This window comes from Anabrus simplex, chromosome 1 (genome assembly GCF_040414725.1).
Source record: "Anabrus simplex isolate iqAnaSimp1 chromosome 1, ASM4041472v1, whole genome shotgun sequence".
In the NCBI taxonomy this organism is placed as follows: Eukaryota; Metazoa; Arthropoda; class Insecta; order Orthoptera; family Tettigoniidae; genus Anabrus; species Anabrus simplex.
The window spans coordinates 1,703,929,134-1,703,943,551 of record NC_090265.1 but is presented as its reverse complement, the minus strand read 5'-3'; the positions used below and the strand labels follow the sequence as shown (position 1 = coordinate 1,703,943,551).

Here is a 14,418-nt window from a genome sequence, read left to right as displayed (position 1 = left end):
CCAATAACCGGAATGATGTTCAAGTTGGTGCAGGTGATGATACTATCGGCAGTACGTCAATATTTGAAGAAACCAGTGATGGGGTAAATGTGAACTGGACTGACATAGAACTGCAAGAAAGCAATTATCCAGGTGGACCATTTGCTGTTCATCACCCTGGGCCTATGAACTCGCCTCCCTGTAATGCAGCTCCCCTTATGTTAAAAGAACTCAAAATCCGTTTTGTGAAAATATTGTGTTTTACCTAGCATTCGAAATGAAAAGTGGAGAACTGTGGGACAATATGTAAGAACATACTTGTGTGTTTCAGAGTACCATATTTCAGGAATAAATTATCTATCAGAAATTCTTTTGTTAGAGCAAAATATTTCAACAATTCCCATTGTTCAAAGGATTTTCTAATTATATTTTACAATACTTAGAAATTGTGTTAGTATCTTTTATTATTCTTGTCATCTTCATGTATATCTGTCTTTCAGCTTTCTATTGATGTATAATATGTATTTATTAGGATTAATATATGATTACAGGCATGATTTTATTTTCATGGTGTATATTGGGGAAAATAACTCCAGCATTTACAGATAAACCCGCAGCAGTTCTAGGATTAATATTCAATCTTTGATATGAAACTCTCATATGTCCTCCATAACTATGTAATAATTAACCTGAAAGCATCTGAAAAAATAAATTCTAAAGCCATCATCATAAGCCTCACCAGCTAGTTTGAGAACAATTAGCCTGATTGGTTTTCTTTTGAAGTTTCAAGAGGCCCAGATCTCAGGTGGTGGTGGTGGTGGTGGTGGTGGTGGTGGTGGTGGTGGTGGTGGTAGAAACTGGAAGTGCAACTGCGCGACCATCCTCTCTTTGCACTAATTTGAAGAAAAATGGAAGAGGTCCAACCACAGATCTATGTACAGAGAGGTTCCAGCTGATGTAAAATAAAAGAGAGCAAAACCTCTGAAAGTTGGGCAGAAGACTAGGCCTATTGTAATAAGTTCGGCGCTATGTCTGGTTCATGCATTTAAAGTGCGCGAAAATTATTCACTTTCGGTCATGTTACTAGGCCGTGCGTGATTAGTGTTTTGGACGTAGTGTGTGATGAATTTATCATATTTTATTTAGGAGAGGATTCTAGTGATGCAATAACAGCGAATATTCCTATCTACAGCGAATCGAACCTCTTGTATTCGGATTAATGGAATATGCGTCACATAAGTAGGGCTACTTGTTATTTCGTGGCAAATATATTTTATAGCAAAGTTAATGTATTTCAATGTTCATTTATCTTCTTTTCTATGTAAGGAGCACAAAGAACTTGCAGAGTGAAGAAATGTTTGTTTATGCCTGCGACGACGGAAGGAGGTTTTTCCTTAGTGGAAACTTCGTAGTCAAGAGGAATGAATAGTCGAATGTTTTCAGTCGAACGATAGTATTCATTACTTCCTGTCAAGAAGGCTGAATAGTCTAATGATTTCAGCCAAAAGAAAGTATTCATATAACGCAAGTCGTCAGTAGTTCCATGAAAAACATTCTAATGTTTCCAGGTGAAACTCTCCATATCAAAACTGGAGAGCCGTACTTTTACGAATTAGACCTTTTTAAAACGCAATTTACCAATAATTAGTAATCACTTGTATAAACACCCATTACAACAAAATAAATATTGTATTGACTTACAAATTTATTCAAAGAAGGTACCCACATTTGCAGCCGAGAAGTCTACTACACTCCACATTAGGAATAAGAAACTGCACCACCCGGAGATCCCAGGTTCATATCCCATTCACTGACAGCGGACACCGTATCCTTAGTTTAATACAGTTTTCCACTTTTCTACATTCATTCCTGGCATGTGATACATTAGTACTGTACCTTTGAGCGCATACCCCAATCCCAGACTTATATAATCACACTATCAAGGAACTCCTTACAGGTTAAAATCCGATACACGCACTCATCCACACATGGGGCTAATAAATAGAGAGATACCCTTAATATGAACCAACAACATGCCTTTCTTGGTCCTAACTGGACAGTGAAACGTAGAAAGACTGCAATGAGGCTCTATTCTTGAACAATGCTAACAATAATATGTAAACCTTGTTGCTGTAGTACACAATCAGGATGTAATATGAGAATAGCCAAACACACTACTAGGTATTTTCTAGATTATTATTGTTATTAGGCCATATTTATTAAAAACGTAATTAATATAAACAAATATACAAGGAAACAAAGAGCACATAAACAACAAGAGAAAATCACCTTATCAAGCAGTTACCTTTAAAGTTAACATATTCATACAATAGCCTGGATGAATTAAAACAAATATAAACAGCACACATACAACCTTCTTTGGTTCACAGAGGCAAAGATAGGTATCTTACAAATCAAATAAGTTTATCTAGATTCTTCCCTTTTATGCAGTTTTTTTTTTTTTTCAGATAGAATCATTCCAGCCTTCGAGAAAATTTTCTCAGATGGAACCGATGTTGCAGGTACACAAAAATACTTCAGAGCAAGTTTATACAGGTGGCATTGACGCCTTATTTTTCCTCCAAAACAGTCCAGGGCAGATTCTTCTATCTTCATACGGTTTCTCAATGTACTGGCGGAGTATGACAGTGGCGAAACTTACAGGGTTTAATTTTTGTTTCAGACTACAAACTCTATTGTCGAGGAAACCCCAAATTTCGTAACTGTGATCGTCTTGAGATACAGTACCAGTATTTGTTTCAGTCACGCAGTTTTCACTTGATTCTTCTTCAATTCTCTTTGCAAAGCACGGACATTTCTCTCATTATGGACTGATGGGCTACCTCAAAATTTGTAACTATTAATGCCGCCTTCTTGACTCTAGGATCCATTAAAGTAGCACTCGCAATGATTAAATTCTTTTCAACAGATCCAAATCTGTTTTGGATACCTTGAACTAGCTCCTCTTTTAATGAACCTCCAACATTCAAGTTTAAAAACTTCATGTTAATTCCGTATTGAACCGAGAATCTAATGGAAACAAAAGGGGTCCACCTATTCAATACCATACAATGTTATAAGGAAACATTTTATTATTCTTAATACCGGTTTCGATGCTGGTGTGCATCATCAGCCAAAAATAAGAAAAACATACAATGACAAGGCTACAAAAAACAATGCATAACATATACACAAATTTTACAAAACTGGTAAAACTTGATTAAAAAACCTAAAGAATAGCACCAACTGTCTTAAAACTTTGAATATACATCCTCTTGACAAAAGTCCTCTGAATCTAAAAATGTTAAACCATGTGCGAGCAGATTAAGACAGTTGGTGGTGCTATTCTTTAGGTTTAAGAAGTTAATGTTTACGGATCTTGTTTTTTAATCAAGCTTTACCAGTTTTGTAAAATATGTGTATACGTTATGCTTTGTTTTTTGTAGCCTTGTCATTGTAGGTTTTTCTTATTTTTGGCTGATGATGCACACCAGCATCGAAACCGGTACTAAGAATAATAAAATGTTATAATTTATCTTATAACATTGTATGGTATTGAATAGGTGGACCCCTTTTGTTTCCATTAGATGAACCTCCAACAGTTGTTAGTCCTCTTACCCTTAAGGCTAATTTGAATTCCTCTAACCAATGGAATGACTTTTGACACTGTTGGGTACTTCTCTCCAGAAAGTTCCTGTGTCATTACTTCCATTAGTTTTAATGATGGAATAATACAGTCTTCAACAACTTGCCATTGGTCGGCAGTTAAGGGCTCTGGACTTGACTTAAAATGTGTGACCAATGCACGGCAGACTTTAAGAATATTTGCTAATTCTACACATTTAGCAATAGCATAATTTACAACTAAATTTAACATATGTGCAGCGCATGGCATATTTGGTATGCCAAGATTCTTTACAGCAGCTTTTATATTCGCTCCACTATCAGTCACAATAGCTACTATTCTACCTGTAATGCCCCAGTAATCGAAAACTTGTTTCAGAACATCTGATAAGTATTGTGTTGTGTGACTCTGGGACAGTTCTTTCGTAGCAAGCACACACGACTGTAAACTATCTCTTTCACTATCGAAATAGTGACCAGTCACACAGTGAGAAACTATGTGGTATTCAAAGAAGACCATATGTCTGTAGTCAATGATACATAAAGAGCTGCAGGTAACTCATTCTGTAATTCAGTGCCGGTCAAGTCGTATAAGCTTGGTAGAATTGTAGAGGTAAGCCGTTTCCAATTTGGAAGAGTGTATCTTGGTTCAAGTTCATGAATTCTTTGAAACCACAATCTTCTACAATTGACAAGGGCTGCATATCTCTGACAACCATTTTAACCACTAATAAGTCTATTTTTTCAATTCTAGCATCCGAAATATCATTAGTTTTGTAACTACCGTAAAGACGCAACTAGCGAGTAGGCTTTGTTCTAGGGTTGTGATCTAGCTGCGTAACGTCTTCTTCAGCGGTGATGGTGGACGAATATGCTGAGGTGGTGGGCATGGATTCTGTCTCATTTCCAGATAAACATTATTCTGTTAAGAATCGTAAATGGATCAGATACCGCCCGAACTAAATTGTTTTGCTCCAAAACGGTCACATGCTGGTGCTTTAAATGGTCCCTCAGATTTGATGTGTTATTGGAACGTTTGAATTCTTTCTTACACAGGAGATACAAAGCAGAAGTTGAACCTAATTTTCTCAAAACAATCCCATACTTCGGACCTTTTGGGACTCATTTTTTTCTGCTACACAATAACAAACCGCACAATAACATGAATTTAGCAATGTTTACAAGTAACAACGAATGTATTTGTATAGACAGCAAGATACCGAAAACCCCAGATAGCTATCGGAGATATCCGAAGTGACTACGAACCGATAGTTCCATTCGCTTCCGGGTCGCTGTGACGGGAGTGCGACTGAATTCAGTCGACTTGTTTTGTGCTGACTGGAGAGCAAAATGTGGAGAGATCCGTGACGGGGAATGGGACTGAATTCAGTCGACTTGTTTTGTGCTGACTGGACAGAGAAACGTGGAGAGATCCGTGATGGGGAATGCCACTGAAATCAGTCTACTTGTTTTGTGCTGACTGGACAGTGAAACGTGGAGAGATCCGTGACAGGGACTGCGACTGAATTCAGTCAACTTGTTTTTTAAGTAGTCAACTGTAATGACAGTTTAAACTATCGACTAGTTCGATAGTTATCAGTCGATAGTGCCCATCTCTAGTCCAACCCTTCGAAGAACAAAGGTACCTTTAAAAGAAAGGGAACGGCCAAGAAGGGTGTGATAATAAAAGACCCCTTAGGCCATGTATACTTACCGTATTTACTCGTGTATTAGACCCCCTCGCGTATTAGAACCCCCCCCCCCCCCCCGGCTTTTCGAGACGAAGAAAATGAAAAAAATAAATCTGCCTATAAGACCCCCTAACGTAATTTGTCAGAGAACGACGACGATTCCACTTTGAAGCGGGTACAAGTCTTATTGCAGCTCTGATGACATCACACAAATTTGTGAATAGTTTCGTCCGTACGACCTATGCAATGAAAACGCGTCAAATCCATGTGGTACATCTGTGTTTCGTAGTTAAGAAATGTCTGCCTCTGTAGCGTAGGTCTACTGCAGCTCTGATGACATCACACAAACAGATGAATAGGCCTAGCTTCGTGTCCAACCCGCGCATTGCAAGCATGCATCAGTCATGCCATATGTCTGTGTTTTGTAGTTGATAATGTCCGCCAGCGTAATGGTTATATTTGGAGAGAAGTAAGTTTAAAACGTGATAAAAGCTATCCAATTAAAATGATTGTTTTACTCGCCAATGTGCCTAACAAATAATAATAATTTTATGTCCCCAGTACTTTGAACGATTTTCGGAGACGCCAAACAAATCATACTAGGGTATGCGTTAATAAAAAGAGAGGCAACAAACGTACAAAATTAAACATTATAATAATAAAATGCATTACCACCACACCTGTAGATATCCATAAATGCGGTATCTTTTCCTGTTATTTACTTAAATTTCTTCCGTCAAACTTTTGGCATTATCAGGGCGATAATATACCTAACCTAAACAATGTGGTCTGTCTTATCTCATGGACAGCTGTTTACGCAAATCCTGATGTGATAAATGTAGAGAACAAGCATGAAATGTGCTTAAAAATAAGGGTCTGTGTTTCAACAGCCACAGTTATCAAAAGAATGTTTCCAGTTACTATGTATTACATTTGGAAGTACAACTCGTAACATATGCTAGTTATCAGCTGATGGTTTGGCATGGCTTTATTCAGAAGGAGTGGCTTCTGCTACATATACACCAACTGGGAATATCAGAGACCATCTGGGAATAGATTTACACTGTTTAGACTCTATAGTTGGGAATGAAATTATTTTTAAACGGTTCAAAAAGACGGGACCTCGTATGCTCTTGAATGCAGTGCATGGATTTAAGAGAATGAAGCATGGCTGACGCGACTGGTGAGAGAGAGAGCAGTGAAGATGACATCACTTAGAATGCCGACACATCGGTAGCAAGGCAGGGAAGTTGGCGGCGCAAAGCGATAATTCAAATGAAAGCAGTGATCAGGTTTACTGTGTGCTAGGCCTACTGCTGAACTGACAGAGACAAATGATTGGCCATTAAGTTCTTTTGTATCAGCATTTAATTATATGATAACACGATACCCTTATCCCCTTTCTTCTACAGGATCGAGTATGAAGTGAGACGAATCTTCGTAGTGAGTTTTTACGGCCGTATGCCCTTCCTGACATCAGCCTCACCAGAGGAATTAATGAGATGTAACAAATGACACGATATGAGTTTCTAAAATAGTTTTTTTATGTACCGTAGGCCTAAAAGACGTGTTCACCATTTGTCTGTTTATGTTCAGAAATACTGCCTTCTGACGAAAATAGCCAGTATAATTTAAATACATTCTAAGTTTGTTAAATAATAGTACTATAGAATGTTTACACATACAAATTATAGCTCTTTATAACCTAGAAATCATGTGTTCGCTTCACAAAATTTTGAGGTTATCACATATTGGACCTCCCCTTTACTATTTTTGGCTGTAAAAGTGAGAAAAAAGGGGTCTAATACGCGAGTAAATACGGTAATACTGTCGGGATGCAAGGAAACAAGAGCTGACCAAGGGAGGTTAAACAGGAAAGCTGAAAGTGAGAACCATAATGGGAAGCACTGCCAAGCTGGGCCCATGGTTGTCAACCAATTTCATTAGAGGGTGATGACCAGGCTGTTATAGTCAGTTTTGTCTAGTCAAGTTATATCTGAAACTGTGCACTTTACTTTTTACTTGTTTTATTTCAGGTCTGAACAAAGATTACAAAAAATTTGACGAGCACTGGAAAATATTGGACTGTACTGTCATCATCATTGATTTTCTGCCAAAGTAAAAATAATATCAGAACTGCGATGAATGGAATAGGGTATAAGGAATCAAAAATTTAAAATAACGCTGGTTGAGTAATACCTGTATAGATATCATGTCAGTTTATCAAAATCTGAACATTACATCTATGATGTATGTTTCTTATCCCTTGTGCATCATCAAAAACTTGTACTAATTTGTAAAATGAAAGCTGTAGTTAGTTGTCAATCAACTTTTTATGTAAGCTTTGTCCTTTTGGCAGTGCAGAGATAAATGCATTTCCATCTCTCTAAATTCATAAAACATAAAATAAACAATTAAAATTCGGTACATTGATGGAATCTTATGAGACGGATGTGGTGATAGGAGTGGAATCATGGTTGAGAGAAGGGGTGGGTAATACAGAAGTATTTCCAGAAGGGTCTATCGTCTATCGTCTATCGTAGAGACCGAGGAGATAAAAAAGGAGGAGGGGTATTTATTCTGGTGAAGGAAACTTATTGTTCGCATGAATGGTTTACTGATGAAAGGGATGAAATATTAGGGATAAAATTAGTTTGTGATAATATGAAGGAGGTGGGAATTATAGGAACATATAGGCCTGGAAGAGAGGAAAGAGATATGGAAATATTTGAGAAAATAATAGATTATACTCATAAAAACAATAATGATACGGTAATAATTGGGGGAGACCTAAACTTGCCTGAAGTTGAATGGAATGGAGCTGCAAGTGAAGCCCATGAACAGAAACTGGCAAATAAGTTAATTTGGGAGGGAGGATTTACACAAGTAGTACAAGAACCAACTCGTCTCAATAACTTGCTAGATGTATTCTTGGTTAAACCATGGGAAATTGTTGATAAAACTGAGGTAATTGAAGGAATAGGTGACCATAAGGCTGTAATAATGGATGTAGGACTCGTACCAAAAATGTTTAATAAGAGGGTCACAAAAGACAAGAAATTATACAGAAAAACTAAAGTTGATGAATTTGGGACTTACCTTAAATCACAATTCAGTTGTTGGATAAGTGAAGGGAATAATGTGGATACACTTTGGGCTAAATTTAAAGGAATCATGTGGGAAGGAGAGAAGAGATTTGTACCTGTTAAGAAGGGTAAAATGACCTCAGACCATGTTTATTATACAAGGGAAATAAGAAAATTAAAAAGAAAATGTAGAATAGTAAACAGGAAAATCAAAGAAGTTAGGGAGAATAGAGAAACTAGAAAACAACTAATGAGAGAACTGAATAGAGTGAAAAAGGAAGCAAAAGAGAATTATATGAATGGCATTCTTCAAGAGGGTAATGACCACAAAGGGAAATGGAAAAAGCTGTATTCATATATTAGGAATCAAAAAGGAAAAGGAATCCAAATTCCTACAATGGTGGGAGAAGGGGGTGAACACTATTTAACAGATACTGAGAAAGCAAACCTCTTTAGTAGGGAATTCCGAGATTCAGTAGAAGATTGTCAGGACTTGGAAACCGTAACAGAGGATAGAGAGGGAGAGACACAGAGGGAAACAAGAAGCTTCTCATTTACAAATGAAGATATTTTCAGAGAAATCCAACTGCTTCAGCAAGGAAAAGCAGCAGGAAGTGATCAAATTACTGGGGAGGTATTGAAGACAATGGGGTGGTATATAGTGCCTTATTTAAAATTTCTCTTTGACTATGTCATAAATAATAGTGTGATACCAAAGGAATGGAAGGAATCTATAATAATACCAATTTATAAAGGAAAGGGTGATAAAAGGAAACCAGAGAACTACAGACCAATCAGCTTGACCAGTATAGTTTGTAAAATACTGGAGAGTTTAATAGCAAAGTACATCAGAGGGATATGTGATGATAAAAATTGGTTCATGAGGAGCCAGTATGGATTTAGAAAGAAATTTTCTTGCGAGGCACAACTGGTGGGACTTCAGCAGGACATATCAGATCAGTTAGATTCAGGAGGCCAGTTAGATTGCATAGCCATAGATCTTTCCAAAGCCTTTGATAGAGTGGAACATGGAATATTATTAAAGAAATTGGAGGGAATAGGATTGGACGTAAGGGTTATACGTTGGATAAGAACATTTCTAAATTCAAGGGTTCAGAAAGTCAAAGTAGGAAATAATATATCACAGGAAGAGAAAGTCTGGAAGGGAATTGCACAGGGTAGTATAATCGGTCCATTACTTTTCTTAATATACGCAAATGACTTAGGGAACAATATAACATCGAAAATAAGATTGTATGCAGATGACATAATTGTTTACAGGGAAATAAATAACATTGAGGATTGTTCAGAATTACAAAGGGACCTTGAGAGTATCCAACAATGGGTTGAAGAAAATAATATGAAGATTAATGGAGGCAAATCAACTGTTACAACATTTATAAACAGGAGCTTTAAAACTGAATTTGAATATACTTTGGATGAAGTAGTTATCCCAAAAGATGGCAAGTGTAAATACTTAGGTGTGAGATTTGAAAGTAATTTGCACTGGAAGGGTCATGTTGATGACGTTGTTGGGAAAGCATACAGATCGTTACATGTCATAATGAGGCTACTTAAAGGATGCAACAAAGAATTAAAAGAAAAAAGTTACTTAAGTATGGTTCGTCCATTATTGGAATATGCAAACAGTGTTTGGGATCCTCACCAAGAATACCTAATAAAAGAACTAGATGGTGTGCAGAGGAAAGCAGCAAGGTTTGTAACAGGGGATTTCAGGAGAAAGAGTAGTGTATCAGAAATATTAAAGGAACTTGGGTGGGAAACTTTAAGTAAGAGAAGGGAGAAAACTAGACTTATAGGATTATATAGAGCCTATACAGGAGAAGAAGCATGGGGAGATATCCGTGAGAGGCTTCGGTTGGAAAATAATTATATTGGTAGAACTGACCACAAGTACAAAATTAGAAGGAATTTTAGCAGAAGCGATTGGGGTAAATTTTCTTTCATTGGGAAGGGCGTGAAGGAGTGGAACAGTTTACCAGGGGTAGTGTTTGATCCTTTTCCAAAATCTGTACAGATATTCAAGAAGAGAATAAACAACAACAGAGATAATAAATTAAATGTTAGAGGGCATTCGACCAGTGCAGGATATTGTAAATAATAAATGTGTGTGATTAAATTAATTCCATCCCCTGGTCTAAGGAGTTTGGACAGCCCAAGTAGGGGACTGCCTGTAGGGGTGAAGTACAGTGGGGACTTCGAGGGCCCTGGGACCGCTACGGTAGCTGTGAAGGCCCTTCAGGAACTCTGAAAAGTGGTGGCAAAAGGGGCTCTGGTTAAGACGCAGCAGGTCATTATGCTACTTAGGTTCCAAAATGGGTAAAATATAAATATGTAAATAAATTCAATGTTAATTTTAATCTTATACCAGTTGTATAGTATTATTAGACGTAATTTCACATACCGTACTGTATATGAGTTGACTATGTTTGTAAGATATTATAAGTAGAATTTTGTAAACAATATAAATTTATTAAGGATGATGTGTGTGTTTAATAGAAAAAATTATTAGTGTAAATTGTATAATATTGTATTCTAGGAAAATTTTCTTCATCTCCTGTTAATTTAAAATTTAGTGCTTGACAATAATGTATTTTAGTGTACCATTTGCCACCGAGGTAGACACCTCATTTGCAAATAAAGAGATTTTGATTTGATTTGATTTGATTTGATTTGATGTCTTCTTCATATCTCAGACCTAGATGTAATCACATTAAAACCCTGTACCTACCTATAATTCTTTCTTTCTTTTATAAGGCCCCTTATCCTTTATTTTGTCCTCACCCAGCTGTCCAGTAAGATGTAATAAAAATACTGTTCACATCCCATACAAGTATAGTTAACAGTATATTACAAAAGTTTAACAAGGCTAAATGTACAGTTTATCCACTGACTACATACACACCTCTTTTCTCACAACCCCTCACATATACACTAAATAATAGACTTTTTAAATATATATAAAAAATTAATGAACTACATTATACATTAAATAGTATCAAAATTCACAATATACTGACTGGTATCAAGACTAGAAGAGGAATATTTTTGATTACATGAACCAAGCTCACTCATGGACAGATGCTGAAACATGTGCAATGTAAGACGTATGCAGTGATTAGTGATCCAAACCTTTATACTAAGGCACTTATGACAGACTATCCAAGATCTCTAGGATATCTTCAGGAACATTTGCAGGCTCTTCAGTTTCTATAGTCATCTCCCCGTAGACCTTCTCCAGGACAGCAGAACGTGGCTGCTTGCTAGCATCGATGCTTATAATTTCTCCACAGGAACCATGCTGCTGTTGACCATTGTCCCTGAAATAAATACTTCACGTCATTCTACTTGTTCTGCAGAAACAGCATTGTGTTGAAAACTGAGCTTAATATTCTAGAAGAATGAATGTTGAAAACTGAGGAGTTCCAGAGAACAAGGGCCCATACCCCACAATGTTTTACTTAGATTGCCATGTCTCCCTTCAGATGTACACCAAAGTTTTGCTCAACAGGTTGTTTCTGATGATATATAGTCAAAACTGGTTAAGATGTCCCTCTCTAGTGCATTTCCCTGATTACTACATCATTATTCCAAAGTCCCAGTCCATGTCCTATTAAATACATGTTAAAGAACATGTCCTATTAAATACATGTAAACGAAATCTGAACAGCAAATTTACATCACTCTTTGGTACGTTAGTAATTCCCACCATAAGAATTTAAACGGCCAAACTGCGCACATGATGAGCCAGCGACAACTAGCCTGGGTGAGGATTTGGTAGAGAACTTAATTTCAAGGCCCTAGTAAGTTGGCCTACAGCTGCAGGGAGCATCAGTCTCAAGCCAGTCTTTGATGTGGACGTGTTTGGATTGCACAAGAGTAGCTCGTGTGACGTGTTGGTGCTTAATTTTACGTAAGTGCATTGTGTAACAACGTACGTAAATTAGGCTTACTGTACATAGTATACAACTGACGTGTTGGTGCTTAATTTTATGTTCATAAGTGAATTGTTTAACAACATACATAAATTAGGCCTACTGTACTTACACATAGTGGTTTGCAGGACATTCAGTTATGGAGAGGAAAGCTAGAAGTTTACAAATGATGAAAAATTAAAGTTTATTGAGAAAACGGATGCTAATCCACACATGAAACATGCAAATCACCCAGATGTTGGACATTCCTATGATAACTTTAAACATAATTGTAAGCGATGTATAGTATGCATTTTACTATGTTGGTGTTCTTAAAATGTATTATTTCTTTATTTATTTCATTAATTATAATTGTAAACACTTGCTTCTTTGTTTTCATCGTAATTATTTTTACGTTCAAACCTAACCTTAAATTTAACAGCGTAATTGTTTTTTATTTTTTGGCACTTCCCTCTTTACGACTTTTTTTTCTTTCGGTCTCCACAAAAATGTCCTAACCAGTTTTGGCTATATTTTAATTAGCTTTCTCTGCTGATTGAGGAAAGCATGTGCAACTCAGCCTACCCCTATTTTTCTGAAGTTCACTGACAGAAAAATCATCCAAAATTGGGAAAAATGATTGCAAAGATATTTTCAAAAGACACTCGAGAGAAAGAATGTATTTAAGATTCAAAGCTGCTTCATAATGAAGTCGAAGGGGTTGGATGTGCCACTTCATGATGTTCCTATATTATAGCTCCCTTTTGTGTTTGGAGGCAAAGCTTTTCAAAGCAAGATATTGAGAATATAAAGAAAAACAAGAATCATGTCCCTCTCAAACCTGGACCCATTAAAAGACCAGGATGTGAAAGCTCCCTTTTAATATCTGTCTGAAAATGCCTGAGATTTCATAACAGTGCTGTTTGTAGAGTGTGGAACTGGATTAATACCGATCACTCAAGATGAGACTGAAGAAAATGGAACATCACTCGACAGACAGAGAAGCTCAGGAGCAGGTGTTCAAGTACGAAACCAGAAGACAATAATGTAATTGGCTTTACGTTCCACTAACTACCTACTTTTATGGTTAGAAGCTCAGGAGCAGGTGTTCAAATACGAAACCAGAAGATAATAATGTTATTGGCTTTACGCCCCACTAACTACTTTTACGGTTTTTGGAGACACTGAGGTGCCAGAATTCGGTCCCGCAGGAGTTCTTTTACGTGCCAGTAAATCTACCGACACGAGGCTGACGTATTTGAGCACCTTCAAATAACACAAGACTGAGCCAGGATCGAACCTGCTAAGTTGGGGTCAGAAGGCCAGCGTCTCAACAACTGTCCGAGCCACTCAGCCCGGCCGAAACCAGAAGAGAGAGAGACCAGGGAAGATAAAATAAAATCAAGTGAATGAAGTTCTGAAAAAGTGACAAAAATGTTCATGCTTTCATTTTATTGTAATACTTCAATAAATATTGCTTAAGTATTTCTGGACAATTAGCAAGTGATCTGATTGTTTTAGTTCACAACACAGTCTACAATAGTTCTGTAAAAAAGAATGGCCCATAAAGCTTGAAGTTAAAAGTTCCATTTAAAATCCATCTGAGATACTCCTAGTTACAAACAGAAGTTATTTCTAGGAACAACAATAACAATTCACAAGTAGAAAAACTTTTATGTCAGTTTTCTAAAAATGTACCTTTAGCCCAAAAGCCCTTCTTCCCCAGGACTCCTTAAATGAGCTCAATATTCCAGAAGAATGAAGAACACTAGAAGAGAATTTTCATTTAATAATATTACTTTTATTATTTTACCAGATGTAGTACCCATCCTTGATCATATAGCATGTGCAAAATTATCTAACACCCTAGCTATTTTCTGCCCATATTCAGGCACTTTGCAAAAAAAAAAAATTAAATGTATCCTCCTAATTCAATACAAAACATAATTCCATCATTAGATGGAGCAATAAAATTCAAACATGTTTCGACTCGTTTGAGCCATCTTCAGTGAAATAAGGGAGGTTAAAGTAATCTACATAGTACAAGCTAAAAATGTGCTAAAATCATAATGAAGGAACAAAAGAAAAAACAAGAGAGACATG

At 36.7% G+C, this 14,418-nt stretch overlaps 1 protein-coding gene across 1 annotated transcript in view; it reads right to left on the bottom strand.

Moving 5' to 3' along the window:
- Positions 1 to 10,797: 10,797 nt before the first annotated feature.
- Positions 10,798 to 14,418, bottom strand: part of OSCP1 (Organic solute carrier partner 1) — a 73,221-nt gene continuing 69,600 nt past the window's right edge. Inside the window, exon 6 of the mRNA XM_067154551.2 lies at positions 10,798 to 11,721. Within this exon, the coding sequence (XP_067010652.2) occupies positions 11,550 to 11,721 (172 nt within the window). The 3' untranslated portion in view covers positions 10,798 to 11,549. The remainder of the gene's footprint in view (positions 11,722 to 14,418) is intronic.